Source organism: Erpetoichthys calabaricus, chromosome 7, assembly GCF_900747795.2.
Source record: "Erpetoichthys calabaricus chromosome 7, fErpCal1.3, whole genome shotgun sequence".
Lineage (NCBI taxonomy): Eukaryota > Metazoa > Chordata > Cladistia > Polypteriformes > Polypteridae > Erpetoichthys > Erpetoichthys calabaricus.
Genome location: NC_041400.2, coordinates 165362729 through 165382136, shown reverse-complemented (window position 1 = coordinate 165382136; position 19408 = coordinate 165362729). Strand labels below are relative to the sequence as shown.

General features: G+C 38.7%; 2 protein-coding genes across 5 annotated transcripts in view; one reads left to right on the top strand and one right to left on the bottom strand.

Moving 5' to 3' along the window:
- Positions 1-10540, top strand: part of LOC114654179 (serine/threonine-protein kinase pim-2-like) — a 37496-nt gene extending 26956 nt beyond the window's left edge. For 2 of the 4 annotated variants that reach the window (XM_051929558.1, XM_051929557.1), the window contains 2 exons: positions 5366-5478; positions 9816-10540. In XM_051929558.1, coding sequence (XP_051785518.1) covers positions 5366-5478; positions 9816-9953 — 251 coding nt within the window. In that variant the 3' untranslated portion in view covers positions 9954-10540. Of the gene's footprint in view, positions 1-5203; positions 5479-9815 lie in introns of all 4 variants that reach the window. The other 2 variants (XR_007935380.1, XM_051929559.1) reach the window with 2 other exon arrangements.
- Positions 10541-15196: 4656 nt separating this feature from the next.
- Positions 15197-19408, bottom strand: part of utp15 (UTP15 small subunit processome component) — a 30514-nt gene continuing 26302 nt past the window's right edge. The window contains exons 10-13 of the mRNA XM_028805670.2: positions 18946-19047; positions 17958-18091; positions 17799-17857; positions 15197-15920 (exon numbers count right to left, since the gene is read on the bottom strand). Of these exons, the coding sequence (XP_028661503.1) occupies positions 15676-15920; positions 17799-17857; positions 17958-18091; positions 18946-19047 (540 nt within the window). The 3' untranslated portion in view covers positions 15197-15675. The remainder of the gene's footprint in view (positions 15921-17798; positions 17858-17957; positions 18092-18945; positions 19048-19408) is intronic.

The following is a 19408-nucleotide window of genomic DNA, read 5'->3' as shown; positions in this document are numbered from 1 at the left end:
AAAGTCAGTCCTGGAGGGCCGCAGTGGCTGCAGATTTTTGTTCTAACCCAGTTGCTTAATTAGGAAGCAATTCTTGTCAATAATTTAATTTCATGGCTTGTTAATGCTTTAACTCTGCCATGTCAGGTAATTCTCATATCTTAAACTTTTTCCCCCCCTAAGGATATTATCCAAATGATTTGAAGGCTAAAATGAATGAGTAATTCTCAGTCCTTCACTTTTCTCTCTTAACTTTCCTTCCAAGTATTTAATTAAACCCAATAGTGCATGATAAACACACACACATTTGTAAATGGAAACAAGTTAAATGGAGAACTGCATGCAGCTAAATTGTCATTTGCATGTTATTGCTAATTAGGAGCCATTAAAAATCGAGAATACAGCTGTTTAAGACTAAAATATGCAAAATCTTAACAAGTGAGACAACTGAAGTGAAGCACAAGTGTTATTTGAGCAATAAGTGCGTCTTATTAACAAACTGGGTTGGAGCAAAAACCTGCAGCCACTGTGGCCCTCCAGGAATGACTTTGCCCACCCCTGGTCTAGACCCACCCTCCAGAACTGGCCATTTATCTGCCGCAGCCAGGTGTTACATGGGTGTCCCCTTGGCCTGGTCCAGCCGCTCGAGTCCTCAACAATGAGGATCCTGCGAAACGGATCACTCTCGGGGAATCACGGTACATGGCCGTAGTGCATAACTGATGCTCCCTCACAATGCAGGTAATGTGCCTCATTCGGGACTCCATCAGCAACTGCTCATTCATCACAAAGTGAAACCAGCAGCACCCAAGGATTCTCCAAAAAGACACAGTACCGAAGGAGTCCAGTCTTCATCTCAGGTCACTGGATAGTGTCCATGTCTGGCAACCATATAGCAAGACAGGAAGCACTAGGACACTGAAGACTTGGACCTTTGTCCTTTTACATAGATATCGGGAGCACCACACACCCCTTTCCAGCAACCTCATGACCTCCCCTCCCTGCACTCTGTCTATTGACTTCATTAGAAGAGTCACCAAAGATGTGAATGTCACTGCCAAGGTACTTAAACTTCTCGACAAGGTCAACAGTCTCTCTGCAGACAGACACACTGCTGATGGCTGTGCCTAAGAGGTCATTAAAGGACCTAACACCCTAACAAAAAGAAAAAGTAAATCTGGTTAAAGATTTAAAACAGGTAAAGAGTAAAACATTTAAAAATTATTTTACATCTAATAAGAAATCCATGTCTTACAAGATTTGTCAAAATGAGCTCACTCCATACAAGAGCATAAACATGATGGGGGAGCACTTGAAAAGAAAATAAATTGGGGTACAGTAATGGTTATTCTTCTCTCACTTACAGTAAGGGATACTCGACAATATGGCCGACTTCCTTTGCAGAGGATTGCTTTTGACAATAGCAACAGTGACTCAGTTCATCACATGGTCTTTGCTGCCACCTAGTGCGTAAATATTAAAATAATACACTTTAGGCCACATTTGTTGATAGTTAACAGTGGTTTCAGCCATCTTCTCCTTGATGTTAACAACAGTCTTACGAATAAAATGGTTACATTTTTGCACAGATTTTGCAGTTTTTAAACCCCCTATTAATCAAAGTATTATTTGGCCAACTAATTGTTAAGCAAAATAGTTCTAAGTTGCAGCCCTAATATGAACAATTAGAAGATTTGAAAAAATCTGAGATGAGAAAACATGCTAATTCACATCAGAGAGAAAGTTGTCTGATTGTTTTACATTTTTTATTCCTTTTCGGATGTGTATTTCTAAATTGTTATTTAAGTATTTGGTGTTTGTTTCGGAGTGCTGCCCTCTCGCATCTCAGGGAGGATACAGTCCCAAAGAGGTTCTCTCCCTCGGCGTTCTGGCCGGGTAATGGTCCTGGCCAACCATCACAACAGTCACACTCTCATCTTCAACTCTCCAGAGGACAGTTAAAAAGAATAATTCTTAGAATTTTAAAAATGTGAATATGTCCTAATATGGACTAGAGCAGAGATTTCAAATGTCCTGTCTGAAGTGAGTATTTGACACTTAAACTCCAATAAGAAGAATACAAGAAAAAATGTCAGTAATGTGGAAGTTTTGCTAAACCTCATAAGCTAGTAATGTTTATTGTGATTACTATAAACATGTTTTCTCATATTTCATTTCTTCTGAAAAGAAAAGTATTTTGATCACTTCTGTTGTTGTAATGATATAATAGTATAATAATAACCTTTATAATATATATTGAATTTGGAAAGTGCGACTCAGTAATACTGGAGTGTGAATGACTAACCTTTAATATTATTTGGTTTTTACAATTTGTCTAAATATATGGGTTAAAACTGTGCAAAGATTCTTATTTAATAATCTATTTTTGATTAGACATCAAAATATAAAAAAGTGCAGTTGCCTGAAAACATTTTAAGATGCTGATGCAGTACTTCTCGCTCTATATATATAAAATCCAACGTCTGTCTGTCCACTTTTCACGAGAGAACTGTTTAACAGATTTAGATTGTTTTTTTTTTTCTATAATTTGTTTGAACATTCCGGTTGATTTTGCGACTTCGCTCATCGGGCTAAGTATCATAGTTTGCTTGCAGGAGTGATATATTTGCGCTAATCTGAGACAGAGGCTGCGGGCCGATGGGAGGGAGAAGCGTGATGTCAGGAGTGGGGAGCCGGGCAGGGCCCTTCTAACTCACACACCAGCCTCCGTTCGAATCGGTCTACCTCTGGCCATGTTTTGTTTGCCTCCGCTTAGCTAGCGATATCTGTTTGTTTATTGATTTTTAAAGTCTGTCCTGTTTCATTACTACGGGGGCGGACTGTATATATGTAACAGTATGATTTTTGTGCTAGTTGATAGTACTTCTGCCTTATAAGCTCACAGTCATAGGTTCTGTTTCCATGGTCTCCCTCTGTCTAAGTGGCTTTTCTCCAGGCATTCCATTTGTCTTTCAAAGATGGCTTTGGTCCCACTGTACTTTATACTGCTAGAAACTGTGTAGCGACCTGCCGCCACTATACCTACATCTGTTTTAATTTCATCAGGACAGATGCATTATTTTTTGTATTCTATGAATTGGTGAATACCCACCCAGTAATTTTTTGGATGATATATTAACTGGGTTTTAAACATCAGTATAGAACAACAGTATTACTCTGAAGAAACATATAGCCTCTTCATTTAAATGTGAAGTTTCCCATCATTGTTTTGCATTAACATACTATTCTTTACTAACAATTGATGATTAACATAGAAATCCCATAAGAGCTCACTGCTTGTATTCAAATCTGGCAGACAGTTCCTCTCAATCACACTTCTACAAATATCTCTGTCATTCCCAATGTAATATGTCGTCATGTTCTTAAACCCACATAATCCAATGCAAGATTCATATTGGGCCAAAACCTATCTTAGTGGCACTAGGTGCAAGGCAGGACGTAGCCTTTGGACATGTGAACACTGAAATCTCCATATCAGCCAGGGCTTTAACTAAGGGACAACTTCAGAATAGAAGAGAGAGACCACCCTTAATAATTCTTTGCATTTATATAGCACTTTTCTCAGTACTCAAAGCGCTTAGCAATTGCAGGTTAAGGGCCTTGCTCAAGGGCCCAACAGAGCAGAGTCCCTTTAGGCATTTTATGGGATTCGAACCAGCAGCTTTCCGATTGCCAGTGCAGATCCCTAGCCTCAGAGCCACCACTCCGCCCTAATCGAGAAGTCTGGTTTCAGAGCAAGTACTGTGTGTAGAGGTAGCTGTTTTTCCACCGGAGAATCTAGATTTTACACTACATCCCAAGAACCAGTTTTTCATCCCCAATGTCTAGCATGCCTGGATCTGTCCCACTTTTGACTCTTGTCCAACTGGCATTACATCCGACCTCTTGTTAGAGGTGAATCCACATGGTGACTTCACGTGGCTTTTTCCAACTAAACACAATCGTCCTTTGTGGGTCACCAGACACAAGGTGATGAACACCATTCCCAGGAGTGGCTCCATGAGTAAGTCCCTGTTCCAGGAAAACGTCTCTTTGATTTAAATAGAACCATCATCTGGGGCATTTATGGGTTGTTCTTTGTCTGGTAAAGCACAAATTTCCAGACAGCATTGGTCTAAGGATCATAGATGCACCACAAGATAACTTAGGAAGGCAAGACAGGACCTCGTCTAGGATGTTACAAGCAAGAGTGGGAAAGTATGGACCTTAATTAGGCAAAATGCTGTAAGATGGTAGCTCCTGCCACAGGATATTAGGGCAATCATGATCAAAAACATTTTTCCAAGTCCATAAAGTAAATGTAGTCACCGTGACTCTTCCTCTCCAACATGAGCAATAATTAACTTCTGGTCGTCTTTTCTCATATCCTTAATTGCTTTGAACACTCTTAAGAATGTAGATTTAAAGAAGATAAAGAAAGGTAAATTAAACAACTTACTACCTCATCGGCCACTGCTACCTCCCTCCCCTTCTGTGCACTGGCTCTTCATCAGTTACAAACTCCTAGAGTCACTCTCATCTATTCAGTGTACTTCTGTACTGACCAAAATGCAGCAAAAATATTAGAAAAGGGGCAGCAGCTTTAACATTACATGCATTCTCACAAAAATCCAGTCAAATATTGCAAATGAAACTTGCACCCTAAGGTGACAAATGCACTTCATTCTTCAGTAAATGCGATAAGTGGTCTCCACATGCTCTGACCTGTCTGTGTTAATACAAGAAATTCATCTGACGACAAAGAAATATGAAACATAATTAAGAAAAAGTAGATAAAGGGAATATCGTTTTTTAATTTAAACAGACCTGCAGGTGAAGCATAGCAAAAAAATAAAAGATATGAAAATATCAAATTTTTGTAAACACAACACCCGATTATACTTTAATGCGTTTCTCACAAAATCTGTATGTCGTGTCTAATAAATGGAGGTTGTATTCTATGTTGAAACTAGTTTTCATTGTACCAGTTTTTCTTCTTATGTGGAAAAAGACTCTGTAACAAGGCTATAAAATTTAATTATCAGGAAATGTCCTGTCTTAGTAATGCTTTATGTTTTCACAGTGGGTGGGGCACCTAAGAGGGTACAAGTTACATAGAGACTTTTGAAATTAAAAATGCACATTGACAAATACGTGTTCTCTTTATTTGGTATATCTTTTTTAGTCATAAAAATTTATCGTAAGTTTCTTGTTTTTGCTATAGTCTTACAGGAGATTCTACTGTAAACTGGTGCTGCACTGGCACCTGCCTTCGACTTCAAGGCAAAATTAAAGGAGTTGAGTTGCAGTATCACTTTCACCACCTTTTAAGCTTTGAATGCAAAAAAATCATTCATGTCTGCCATCCTATTCACTTCTCGTGCAGAATGCAAGAGTTTGATAAATTGGTGCTTGATGTTTAAACCAGAAGACCGTCCAAGTTTACGGGAAATTTTGGGACACCCATGGCTGCAGTCAACATGTCCTGAAATGTTGCAGGTAAAGATTTAGAAAAATAAAACCGTCTGTGGTTACCATTGTGACAGCTTTGGGCACAAGGAAGGAACAAAACAATTGCCAGTCCATAACAAGTCATGCTCACATACAAACCCAGTAATCACTTGTGCAAGACCAGTTTAGAATTACCACTTAACATTATCTGTACGTTTTTGGGAAATGGGAGGAAAATCAAAGTATCCACAGAAAAAACATGGACAGTCTACAAGCCAGGATTCATAGACAATAATTCTATTCTGTCCTTTTTAGTAATTCCACACATCCATCTGTATACCGCAGGGGGCATTCACTCCTTGATGCAGAACAGACAGGAACCTAACACATCCCTTTAGTAACCATGGCGGAAATAATCAAACGAGCAATATTGTACAAAAAGAGATTTGTGTATTTAACTTGCTTTAAAATGTAATTTCCACCTCAAACTATACAGTGCATAATTCATTCAGCATGACTGGTTTGGTGGCGAGTCAGTGATGGTCTGGGGAGGCATATCCATGGAGGGACACACAGACCTCTACAGGCTAGACAACGGCACCATTACTGCCATTAGGTATCGGGATGAAATCCTTGGACTCATTGTCAGACCCTATGCCGATGTAGTGGGTCCTGGGTTCCTCCTGGTGCACGACAATGCCCAGCCTCATGTGGGGAGAGCATGCAGGCAGTTCCTGGAGGATTTAGGAATTGATACCATTGACTGGCCTCCATGATCGCCTGACCTCAACCCAATAGAACACGTCTGGGACATTATGTTTCTTGTCCATCCGACGCCACCAGGTTGCACCTCAGACTGTCCAGGAGCTCAGTGATGCCCTGGTCCAGATCTGGGAGGAGATCCCCCAGAACACCATCTGTCGTCTCATTAGGAGCATGTCTCAACGTTGTCAGGCACATGTAGGCCGTACAAACTATGGAGTACGATTTTGAGTTGCTGCGGTGAAATTTCAGCAAAATGGACTAGATGCCACATCATTTTTTCACTTTGATTTTCGGGGTGTCTTTGAATTCAGACCTCTGTAGGTTGATAAGTTTCATTTCCATCAAACAATGTGGCATCTTTTCGGTGTTAACGCATTACCTAGTCCATATCACTATAGATATCCAGCAGGATTTTTTCCCATTGAGATCTGATGTGTTTTCAAAGTTCCTTTAATTTTTTTGAGCAGTTTACATACATATCCAGGCCGGAGAGAAGCCAATGGAACGTACAGGTGTCATTCAGTCTTCACTGTGGGGATGCTGACAGTTGTATGAACCTCTAGCAGGGCAGAGAGCAGCATTTGGTCAGCTTATGGCTTTGTAATAGTTCTTGTGCATTATAAATATTCACATATTTATATATTTGCAAGGTATGGGCAACTTCCCACAGAGCTGTCCATGTTATAGTGGACTATGCCCATGTTCTCATGGTTTCAAAAGGCAGTAGCCGTTGGTCACACATATATTTATTCAGCCAACTTCAGCATTTTAAAATAGCCTGCCTGGATTGTCTTTCACACTTCTATCCATCTTCCTAGCCAGTTCCACCCTGTTAGCTGGTGTGTGTGTGGCTTCAATAAAGGAATAATCTTTTATAAAATAATGTGTTTGTAATAAACCTCACAGATTACAGTGGCACACTTAAAACCTTTGCCCACACCATCTCAACATTCTCATTTACGACACATTTAACTTCTTCTCCTGTGCTCCCATTACAGCCTGTGTCTCTGCTCGATACATCATTGCTAGTCTTACCACTCTCTTAAAAACCTAACCTTTAACATTTGCCTTAATTCTTCTGATACCTTCCTTCCTATTGTTCCAACCACTCTACACTCTGGTTTATCTCTGCGTCTATTTCTCCATGTTGGTCTACCACTGATCCTAGATATTTTACGTTTATGCACTCTTTTCAACAGCTCTCCCTGCAGGCTAACTTATGAATTCTGATCATCGTTAAAACTCAGATTCGGTCTTCTTTCTATTTAACTTCAGTGTTCTATCTTTCAAAGCCGTTCTCCATTCTTCCAACTTCCTCTCCACTTTGTTCTTTCTGGTGCTACACAACACTGTGTCATCAGATTGTTTTTTTATCCCATAAAGCAACACATCTATAACCAGATCAAAGAGGTAAGGACTTCAAGAAGATACCTGGTGCAGTCCTACTCTAACTGGGATCTTATCTGGTACCCCAAAACTGTTTTGAAAGAAGCAGATTATGACAAAAAAATAAAACATTTTTTTAGAGTGTGACGAGGCAGAACCAACTGTGTATTTCCTCGTTAACAAATGTGTGTCTAAATAATAGGCTGAAGAGTACAGATTAGCCTCCTGCCAGTCTTTTTGGACCCTACTTATAAAAGAGCAACATACTCCCACTTGTCTGATGTTGAGACCAAGTGATGCTCACTGCTTGTAAGAAGGTGCCAATATAAAACCCAAAATAATTGACTGTGTAAGTATTCACCTTCTTCAAGTCAGTATTTAGTAGATGTGCCTTTGGCGGCCATGACAGCCTTGAGTCTGTGTGCCAGGTCTCTCTCTATCAGCTTTGCAAATGTGGACATTGCAATTCTTTCACATTATTCTTTCAAAAGCTGCTTGTGCTCTGTCAGGTTGCTTGGTGATTGTGAGTGAACAGCCATGGTCAAGTCCAGCCACAGATTCTCAATTTCATTTGAGATATGGACTCTGACTTGGCCGCAACTGGGGCCTCATGTATAAACGGTGCGTACTCCCAAAAACGTTTCCACGCTCAAATCGCGATGTATAAAATCTATACTTGACATAAAGCCACGCACATTTTGACTGTAGCTCCAACCCTGGAGTACACAAGGGTTATATAATATGTTTATTATATTATACAGATAAAACTTTAACTTCCTTTAAATAATCTCTATTGTTAATAATTAAACACGTGAGGACATGGTGTTGCAGCACTAGCAACGAGCTGGCGCTCCGTTCACGGATTGTTCCTGCCTCACGCTGTATTCTTGCTGGTGCTGACGCTACACTGGAAGGATAGATGGATAGAATAATTAAACACGTACTACGAAGATATTTCGATGTTCCTTAAAAGTTTTGAAGAATCTGCATTCTAAGCTTACAGATGGCTTAACGTCTATTTCAGATATGATTATGTGGCGATTTGGTTATTTGGAGAAAGAAAAGTAAGGACAGGAATTGGGGGTTAGTACGTTTGAAAGAGACAGTACTGCTACAATAAAGTATTTCATCGAAGGTCACGCACGGCGCAGCAAGCATCTTGTGTGAGACATGAACAATCACTGCTCCACCATGTTTCCATGTTTAATAACATGCTTTAACTCCTATCATCATGAAAATTATATCATGTATACATCTCAGTATTTTAATTATTCAGAGAGCTGTAATATTACGAATGTAATGGATTCTGTGACCTGTCGGAGGAAGAGAAAACCCGGAAGCACGTAGTGATTCACACACACAGAGCACATAGAAGATCAAATACAAAACAAAGCATTTAACGTGCTACTTTAGTTACGATGGGATTTGAGAAACTAGTAAATTAAACGATTTTAAGATGAAGTTTATGATGTTCTACTTTAATGACAAAATAAACTACGTGATTAAATTGGAAATTTCGAGATTAAAGTTGACATTTCGTGCTTTTTTTCCCCACTGTGTGCCTATTTTTTTTTTTATCTCTGTACCCTAATAAGCTTTCATATGACACTCAGACAGTGGGCTACGACTCTCCTTTTCACGGCGACTTTGATATGTGACAAGTTCTTTTTTATTTCGGGCGCTGTGCTACATTGTGAACTTGAGCTTTCGAGTTTCTCCGACACGCTATGTCACTCGATCAACTTCCTTTTGTTGTTTATACCACTGTTTAAACCAACAAATAGTGTGTTTTTCCTTGCCTCCACTTGGTATTCTCTGAAATTCTTCTATTTTCCCTCGTGCTTTTGCCATTATCTTTTCACAGAAGGCTGAGCTTAAGGGCTATTTATATTAATTTGGATATTCAAAGAGGCGTAATTCTGGGAGGAGTTGGGGCGGGACAGCAGGCGCGTGCACGTGCGTTACTTTTCACGCTGACCAGGATTTACGTAGCAGAAGAATGTGGAAGTTGGTGAACACACAGATTTATGCATCTGGATTTTTTTGTGCATACGAACATTTCCGCTTTTGTGCTTACGCCATGTTATAGTGTGAGTTCTACGCACGGCGTTATACATGAGGCCCAGAATGGATGCGAGATGTCATACATTTTTATTTTGTTGAACTATTTTCTTATTTCCATTTCAATATTTTGTTTTATCTTTTTTTGTCGGTTTCACTTTCCAATTGATGAGGAGGAAGAATGTGTTTCAGCAAACATGGAGGAAGGCAGCTACAAGGTCACTACTAGCACACCAACGGCAAGACCCATAATTAGTGTACAGGCAGAGATCGAAACAGTAGAGGAGCCTACCAGCAAACCATTCGAATGATAATCACATCTAACGGTAAAGAAGTCAGCTCTGGAGGATGCATTGGAGAGATCCTGAGCTGATGGGACAACCTTTATGATCGACTCCAGAGGGATATCCAGGCAATGTATGACTAAAGACTGGGGCCACAGAATCATCAGCAACATCAACACCACAGTGTGTGTCTTGCAGGCTACCGACAGAGTCAGCAACCCGGTTAAGGCCAGGGATTCTTAGTGTTACTCCAGTGCCTGATAGATGAGTACATGAAAGATGGCAACGACCAAGTCGAACCTGTCGCCAGCACCAGACCTCTCTACACATAACAGATTCTCAACCCCCTGTCTTGGAAGTTTGCTCATCTGCTGCTACTCCAAGAATTGTTACTATCATCGGCTACTCTGTTGTTGGTAATATCAACACAGTTTTAAATGATAAGCATCTTTGGCTCCATTACTGTTCTCCCTTTAAATACTACCAGCAAGTAATATCAGAAACTTTGCAGTTGATTTCCACTTTTATTCCAATAATATTCAATTTGTATATATCAATTGAGCTCAGTTCTCTAGATGTAATAAATAATATTGAACAGTGCTTAATTTCTATGAATGAATGGATGTGTAACAACTATCTAAAACTTAATGAGAAAAAACCTTAAGTAATAATTATGGGACTACAGTTTATGAGACCACAAGCGCCAAGGGATACTCCGAATTCAAGGTTTGACAGTATGGTAACACAATGTTGGTGTAATTCTTGATGGTAATCCGAGTTTTAAAAAATAGGTTGAGTAGATTACAAAGACAGCAAATCTGTCATCTAAGAAATATAGCAAAGATCAGATCTTTTTTATTACTGAATGACGCTGAAATAATAATACATGCTATTATTATTACCCACCTTTACTACTTTAATTCCTTTTTTACTGATTGCCTAAAACGACCATTAGTAAGTCACAAATAGTACAGAATGCTGCTGTTAGAATATTAACAAGAAAGAAGAAAACAATATATTACACCAATCCTGTGTCACCTCCATTGACTTCCGGTGTCTTTTAGAATAGATTTTAAGGGATTTTAAACTATGTACAAAGCATTAAATAGACTAGGACCTTCATATATCGCTGAACTTCTGAACGGTTACAAGCCCATTAGAAATCGGAGCTCCTCAAACTCTGTTCTCTTGTCTATACCAAAGGTGAAACATTAATACATTGGCAAGGTAGCTTTTAGTTGTTGTGCTCCCAAGCTCTGGAACACACTGCCAGTGGAGATCAAAGAAGTATAAGCACTAATTGCAGGAAGCTAGAGTCTGACTTAACAGCCAAACTTCTGAAGATAAAGTAGTTAGTAGTAGGGCGAGGTCCAAATCATTCAAGGTTTCTTTAAATGGCAGAATGGTGGCTTTGAGGCTACAAATCTGCACCGGCAAAAGGAATGTTTCTGGTTCAAATCCTGAAAATGCCACCTTCCTCTTCTTTTGGCTGCTCCCATTAGGGATTGCCACAGTGGATCATCTTCTTCCATATCTTCCTGTCCTCTGCATCTTGTTTTGTTACACCCATCACCTGCATGTCCTCTCTCACCACATCCATAAATCTTCACTTAGAGCTGCTAGGCAAGAGGAAAAGAGGAAGGCCTATCTTTAACATCCTTTTCCCAATATCTCAGCATCTCTCCTCTGCACATGTCCAAACCAACACAATCGCACCCCTCTGACTTCGTCTCCCATCTAATGTCCTCATTTCTAATCCTGTCCATCCTCGTCACACCAAGTGCAAATCTTAGCATCTTTAACTCTGATACCTCCAGCTCTGTCTCCTGCTTTCTGGTCAGTGCCACTGTCTCCAGCCCATATAACATAGCTGGTCTCACTACCGTCCTGTAGACCTTCCCTTTCACTCTTGCTGATATCCGTCTGTCACAAATTACTCCTGACACTCTTCTGCACCCATTCCACCCTGCCTGCACTCTTTTTCACCTCTCTTCCACAATCCCCATTACTCTGTACTGTTGATCCCAAGTATTTAAACTCCTCCACCTTCGCCAACTCTACTCTCTGCATCCTCACCATTCCACTGACCTCCCTCTCATTTACACACATGTATTGTGTCTTGTTCCTACTGACCTCTCTAGAGCATATCTCCACCTCTCCAGGGTCTCCTCATCCTGCTCCCTACCATCGCTACAGATCACAATGTCATCAGCAAACATCATAGTCCACGGGGACTCCTGTCTAATCTCGTCTGTCAACTTGTCCATCCATCCATCCATTTTTCCACCCGCTGAATCCGAACACAGGGTCACGGGGGTCTCCTAGAGCCAATCCCAGCCAACACAGGGCACAAGGCAGGAACCAATCCTGGGCAGGGTGCCAACCCACCGCAGGACACACACCAAGCACACACTAGGGCCAATTTAGAATCGCCAATGCACCTAACCTGCATGACTTTGGACTGTGGGAGGAAACCCACGCAGACACGGGGAGAACATGCAAACTCCACGTGGGGAGGACCCTGGAAGTGAACCCGGGTCTCCTAACTGCGAGGCAGCAGCGCTACCACTGCGCCACCGTGCCGCCCCAACTTGTCCATCAACATTGCAAATAAAGGGCTCAGAGCCAATCCCTGATGTATATGTGACGTTCGATCAGGTTATAACATGACTTGGTACAAACTGACTCTTCTTCCTTTCAACTACATCTCTCAACAGTCCACTCTTCTGCTATCCATTCTTCTTTAGGTAATAGCGCAGACATAAACTTTATTCAGGATATTGTGGCCTCCAACCATCACCACGTGTTTAGCAATGGTAAAGAGTCTCTTTTCTCATGATGTCATCTTCCTGTATGTTTTACTTTATAGCTGGTCACTGTTGTACCCCACAATAAACTTTTAAATGCCATGCTCCCCTTCACCCCCTATCAAATATTAATCCAAAGTTAAACCCTCCAGTTAATCCTACATTCTTTGGAATACTAAAACGCTCTCTACGAAGTATTCAAATTTAATTTGTGACATCTCTACTAGATTTAGAATTCTATCTGGCCAACGTGAAGTTAGATGAACCCTCTTGCTAATGTACCATACCCAGGAAGAGCATGGCAGCTCCCCACCGACAGAAACCGGGCTTGGATTCCAACCGTTGTCCTGAAGCTCTGGCACAGTAGTATATAAGCAATGCAACGCCATGACACGAAATAACGGACCCTTTGAAATCATCAGTTAAAGCCTCAACAAAACAACTTCCCCCCCTTCATCTTGGCTGTCAGTGGCAGGACTATCTAGGAGATGGGATTCAAAGCTCAACACCATTATTAACATTCAGTGAAATTAGCCTGCGCATGTCCTAGTCCAGTCCTGAATGTGAGATGTCATCGTCAGGCCCCTTTGGTTTCCTCAATCACTACAAAGGGAAAGAACTACTTGCTGATATTCAGTAGTGGCCAAAAGTTTGGCAGTGACACAAATGTTGTGTTTTGCAAACTTTGCGGCTTCAGCACTTTCAGATTATTTTTTACGTTTCTATGGTATACTGAAGAACATTTATAAACATTTCATAAGATCCAAAGGCTTTTATTGGAAAATATATCACATTTATGTAAACAGTCAAATATTTACAGTGTTGACACTTCTTCATAACTTCTGCAGTTCGCTCTGGCATGCTGGATGTCACCTTCTGGGCCAAATCCTGACTGATGGTGATCCATTCTTGCCTTTTTAGTTCTTGGAGTTGATCACAATTTGTGGGCTTCTGCTTGTCCACCCGCTTTTCGAGAACTGACCACAGGTTTTCAATGGGATTAAGATCTGGGGAGTTTCCTGGCTACGGGTCCAAACTTTCAATGTTATGATCTCCGAGCCACTTCGTTATCGCTTTTGCCTTGTGACATGCTATTCCATCATTCTGGAAAACACGCAGATCATCACCAGATTGCACCTGGATTGTTGGGAGAAGTTACTCTTGGAGGCTGTTTTAATACCATTACTTATTTATGGCAGTGTTCTTGGGTAGAACTGAGAGTGGATGAGAAGCAACCCCACACATGGATTGTCCCAGGATGCTTCACTGTTGGAACGACACAGGACTTATGATAACGTTCACCTTTTCCTTCTCCGGACAATTGATTTTCCAGATGTCCTAAACATTACTGCATCAGTTTTCTGCTGTTCAATTCTTGAACTTCCTGCAGAATTTCAGTCTGTCCTTGGATGTTATTCTTGGAAGGAAGTGGCTTCTTTCCTGCCCTTCTTGACACAAGGCCATTGTCCAAAAGTCCTCGCTTCACTGTGCATTCAGACGCACTCACGCCCCCATACTGCCAATATCAAAGCAGGCGTCTGTCACGATTTTGTCGCTGACTCCTCAGGAGTAGACTATCCTGGCACTTACTGGGCACTTTCAGCTGATCATATTGGGCCTGGGCCAAAATAAGTGAAAATGGGTTTTTGTGATAAAATTAACTTTATGCGCTAATAAAGCTATTTGCAATTAATTAATATGCATCTGATAACTCTGCACAACAATATTAAAACAATGTGAAATTAGGAATTTTTTTTCACTCTTTTGCTTTGTATGGCACAAACTATTTTATTTTTTGTTCCTTTCATGTAATTTGTACTAGTCATTAGACCCTGTCAAAGACCTGTGCAAATACAGACACTGTAGAGAAAATGAACATATTTATTCAAATGAATCACAGCATCAAAAACTGAAACCTAGCGGGGGTCAAAAATAGAAAAACATTTATATAATAATTAACATCTGCTATGTGTGGCTCAGAGTACAACATGTTAAAAAAAAAAAAAAGGTAGCTAACCACCTTGCCCTTTTCACTCCTGAACGGCACCATCCATCTGCAATCTACAGCAGGCCATTTTGTAAACTCCAACATCAAGTCACTTATGGGGCAAAGTTATTAGAGTCAATGGCGCCAACACAAGTGAAGAGTGCCTCGAGAGCTCACTGGGCCCAATCCCCTCTACATTTGTGGCCATTTTATTATTATTTCTCATCACTACAACCATCTAAAAAAAGACTGCATAGCCAAATACCTCTGCCAAGATCTTCTTGTTATCTAAATATTGGGGATGACCAGAAGATTGTACGACTATAAAAATAAATATTCTTCTGAATGAACGTGTATGTCTGGAAATGGTTTTCATACAGTGCTGTTAGCTTCCTACTTGACAAAGCATTAAAATCCCCGCTGATACACAGCAAGTTATTAATGCATGAATTGTAGTTGTACTATGTAAAGTAAGGTTAAAATTGAAGATGGTGTTTATTATTTGAACATATTTAGAAGCACTTTTGAAATCTGAATGACTCATCAATTTACCATTAAGAGCTGTACAGCACAATCATGTTCCCAAAAATCCATAATTTATTTTGATAATAAAATAGTTCTAAGTCAAAAAATAAATGGGTTATTCTGAAAGTAAAGTAATGTCTTGAGAAGAGACTGATATACCTTCATTCTTTCTTTCATAAAAATGTCTTTTAAAAAAACATAATTAAAAAAAAAATCAAACAAAAATCATCCGTAATGTAGTTGCCTGCTGGAGGAGATGTATTTGAGGTGCAATCAGTATTTTGCCAAACTGAAACTTGCACAGCTGCAGTTTATGGACATTTTGAGCAATTGTTGTCAAAGAATATTCAAAAAAGAATTTTCTAAAATCCTGTTTTGGAAGACAGGAATTCAAAACGTTGTCCTGACTTATTCAAATTCAGGTGCTGTTTTAAGACATTTCTTCTTGGTCAGGCATGACTTCAGTGTGCGGTTGTCCCTCTGTAGGACCATTAGACCTACTTTGTGGTGCCAGAGCTTCCTTTTTTGCTGTCATTGTTGCAAACAGAGTATCCATCATCCCTAGAACTTCTACCAGTTCCTGCTGGTAGTCCAACTCCTTCTCAATTAGCTCTTGAAGTCGTACAAACTGCTTGTCAATCACTGCAGATTGTCCAAGTATGGAACCATAGATGTCTAAAACAAAGAAGAAGAAAAAAAAAACATGGAGGAGGAGTAAGTAAATGAGAGTAAATCTGGAAACCTTGGCTTGGACATGAAATGTTTCAGAGGCAAAATCTGATTTAAAAAAGGTCTGGTATCACACAGGGAAGGCTAAAAATTTAAATCGCCACGTTTCTAAATCCCTTTTTAAATTTGTAACACAGAAATAGCCTTAGCAATTTTTTTCTTCACTCATACTATATTCCCTACAACTGTAAGTAACCATTTTCTAATAGATTTACAAGTGATTTATAAATAAATTATACAGACAGAGGTATTCAGGAAACCCATAATGAAAAGTTTGACATATTAGAAAACTCACAAACTACACAAAATGCATTTTGTAAGGTACAAAGCAGTGGAATATACAATTACACACACTTCAAGAAAGGAACGTGTTACTTTAAGTGTCAGGTCTTTAGCTTCACTGAATACTTTTTGAATATTCCTGTTTATTACTTAAGGGCTTCAAAAATTAAGACTGATATTCAATTGAAAACGTACAACTTTCTTTTAGTCTGAATGATGAACTTTCAAAATAAGGAGTAAGAATCCTGGCCATTAAAGGAGTATAGAGGACAGTTTGGCTTGGTGGGCACAAGACTTTACAGAACCAACTCTGGCATGAATTGAGCTTAGACAGCAAGGAGGCACATTAACACACCACTTCCATGGGAGAAAGAAGATCACAACCAATGTCTGATCCAGCTCCAGATCAAGCTTAGAGCAGGAAGGCGAGTTAAGGCAATTTCTAAACTGATGGAAGGAAGCTAGGCCAAGGTTTGCTAGAGAGAGTTGGAGTGCTTTTTACAGTAATTTGACGTAGCAAGTGGACAAGTCATCACACACTAGACAGGCACTTAAACCTGTGGAGGTAGGCCCAGAAAGGTTAAAGGTTATACTCTTTGCAGTTCTGTCAGAATTATGCTATGAGAGCACCCACACCTGGTCATATTATAAGTGATTTACTTCAGAAAGCTTTAACAAATACACAAGTTTGTAGAATACCACAGGAAAACTGACAAAAACTGAGAGCATAGAATTTCAATAGTAAATGAATTATATAAAAGCACGTCGGCAAGGAAGTTTCTTATATTCTAATAATTCTGATAAATTTTGAGACAAGTATTTCAACTATCAGGAGCTAATGTCAATGAAAGAACAGGAGAAAATTTTGTGGTACACAACACTTTCATTTTTATATGTAAACCAAGCATCTTCATGTTTAGACAGAAAACACATCCCACTAGTAATTCTGAAACCTCAGAGAAAGATAAAAAAAATTAAAAAACTACCTTATAAACAGAATAAAATAGTTCTGGTCAGATTTATTTTGAACAATATTACTGCTCCCATACAAATGTCTACACACTAGACAACTTAGATCAGGATACACTGAAACTTTAACTTCTTTTTTCTAGCCTAACTTGTAGAGTAAAAATTGGTTAAGTGAAACGAAGGGTTGTAAAGGTAGGAACTGAACTGGCAACGTTGTTTAAAATCCAATGACTTAGCCATTATGTCTGTCTAATAATGCTGTACATTGCATGTTAGAAGTGTTAAGTAAGCATACTACACCAGTGATAATTTTCTGATTTAATATAACAATAAGCAAAAGCTTTGAGTATTTCAATCTTCTTTTGTCTGTTTATTACTTCTGCTACCTTGGATATTTTAAATTTACACATGCTGGCAGCAACAGACATGCATCAGGTCTTCGTTTTACTTAACTACAGTTGTTGGTATCATAATGAACAGTCTTCTGTAAGTGTAATATTTTAACATAAATACATAAAATACTTTAAACCTTGGGATGCAGCTACAAAATGGGAATATCCTTAATTGACTTACCCAAGACCATATCTGCAACAATTATTAAAATTCGAGCAAACCTTGGATCAACTACATGCCTGAAAACAAAATACATGTAAAAAGAAGGTGAGATAATTAATAGTCATATTAGCTAAAAATAACAGCCATCATGAAATCTTATATTAATATAACAGATACCTGATTAAGAAATTTAGCAGTATTGAAAAGTTCTTCTCGTCTCTTCCTGCTAATGCATTCATTAAAGTACCTCTCCGATTAAGTTCCTGAAGAACTGCAACTGTTACTTCTGGGGTTTTTATCCTAATGTGAGGCTGTAGAAAAATTAAAAAATATTTACACTAATCTGCATTATACAAATAATCTGAAGAAATAAAATCTGCCTCATACAAGAATTAACAGAAAAAAAAAGTTGCATTAATACGTAAATAAATTAATATTAAACCATAATATTACTTATTTTAAGGTTTGCAGTTGTGCAACAAAAGTCTTACCATGAAATCCCACTATGATGTACATGCCATTTTCCATAACCAATTATTCTGGTATCAAACTAAATACTATAAAATAGCTTGATAAATTTGACCATTTAAAATTCAGCTTTGCTCATTAAAGTGCCATTATAATATGTACAGGTAGTAAAAGCATGTGACATTGTTCTTTTGTTTCAATTGTTACAGATAAACATGGAATAGATGCTAAATAAGAACAGACAAATAATACTGAACTATAATCTGTTAGATTTCTTTCAGCCACACATACATCACCATAATGAAACTTTATTTTAGGTTAACAAACATCTAAGTTTGGAAATTAATATTTTATATATCTACACACACACACTTGCGCAAACACAGCACTCATATTAGCTTTCCTTATATGAAGCCATTATCCATAGATACCGACAATCCTTAGGCCCCCCTTTGGTCCACAAATTTCCAACAGAGCTATTTCATAGTTATTGTAAAACAACATAAAAAACATAGATAGATAGATAGATAGATAGATAGATAGATAGATAGATAGATAGATAGATAGATAGATAGATAGATAGATAGATAGATAGATAGATAATTGAAAGAAAAGAAAAAGTGCACCATTTTCATTTTTAATATATAGTACTGTTTAAATATGCAATTGATTCTTAAAAACTAAATTTACAACTTACCTCAAGGACTGTATCAAGCGCTTTTGTCACTTCAAAGCTTTTAAGTTGTCGGTCATACTTCTTTAAGTGCATTTTAACAGGTTTGCTCACTAACAGGTCATCCTAGAATGAAAGTATAAACTATTGTTTACAAGATAAATTTAGTAAACACTACAGATAGGGTCTTGCTTAAAAGTAACATCTAAGAGTAAACCGAAAAATGAAAACACCTTAAGCAAATTGTAAAATTTCAATATGCTGGTCAGCCAGATTGTAACCAAGTTACATACACTAATTTCATAAAAAGAACACATATGTTCTTGACTACTGCCATAAACAGAAAGGTAAACAAAACATGAAATGACTTCCTTGAATGGTCAATAATAATAAAAAATAAAAAAAGTAATAAAAAACTTTCACAAACAATCACTCACTTCTGTCACAGCTTCAAAAGTTTTTAAATCATTCAAAATAATCATTCCAA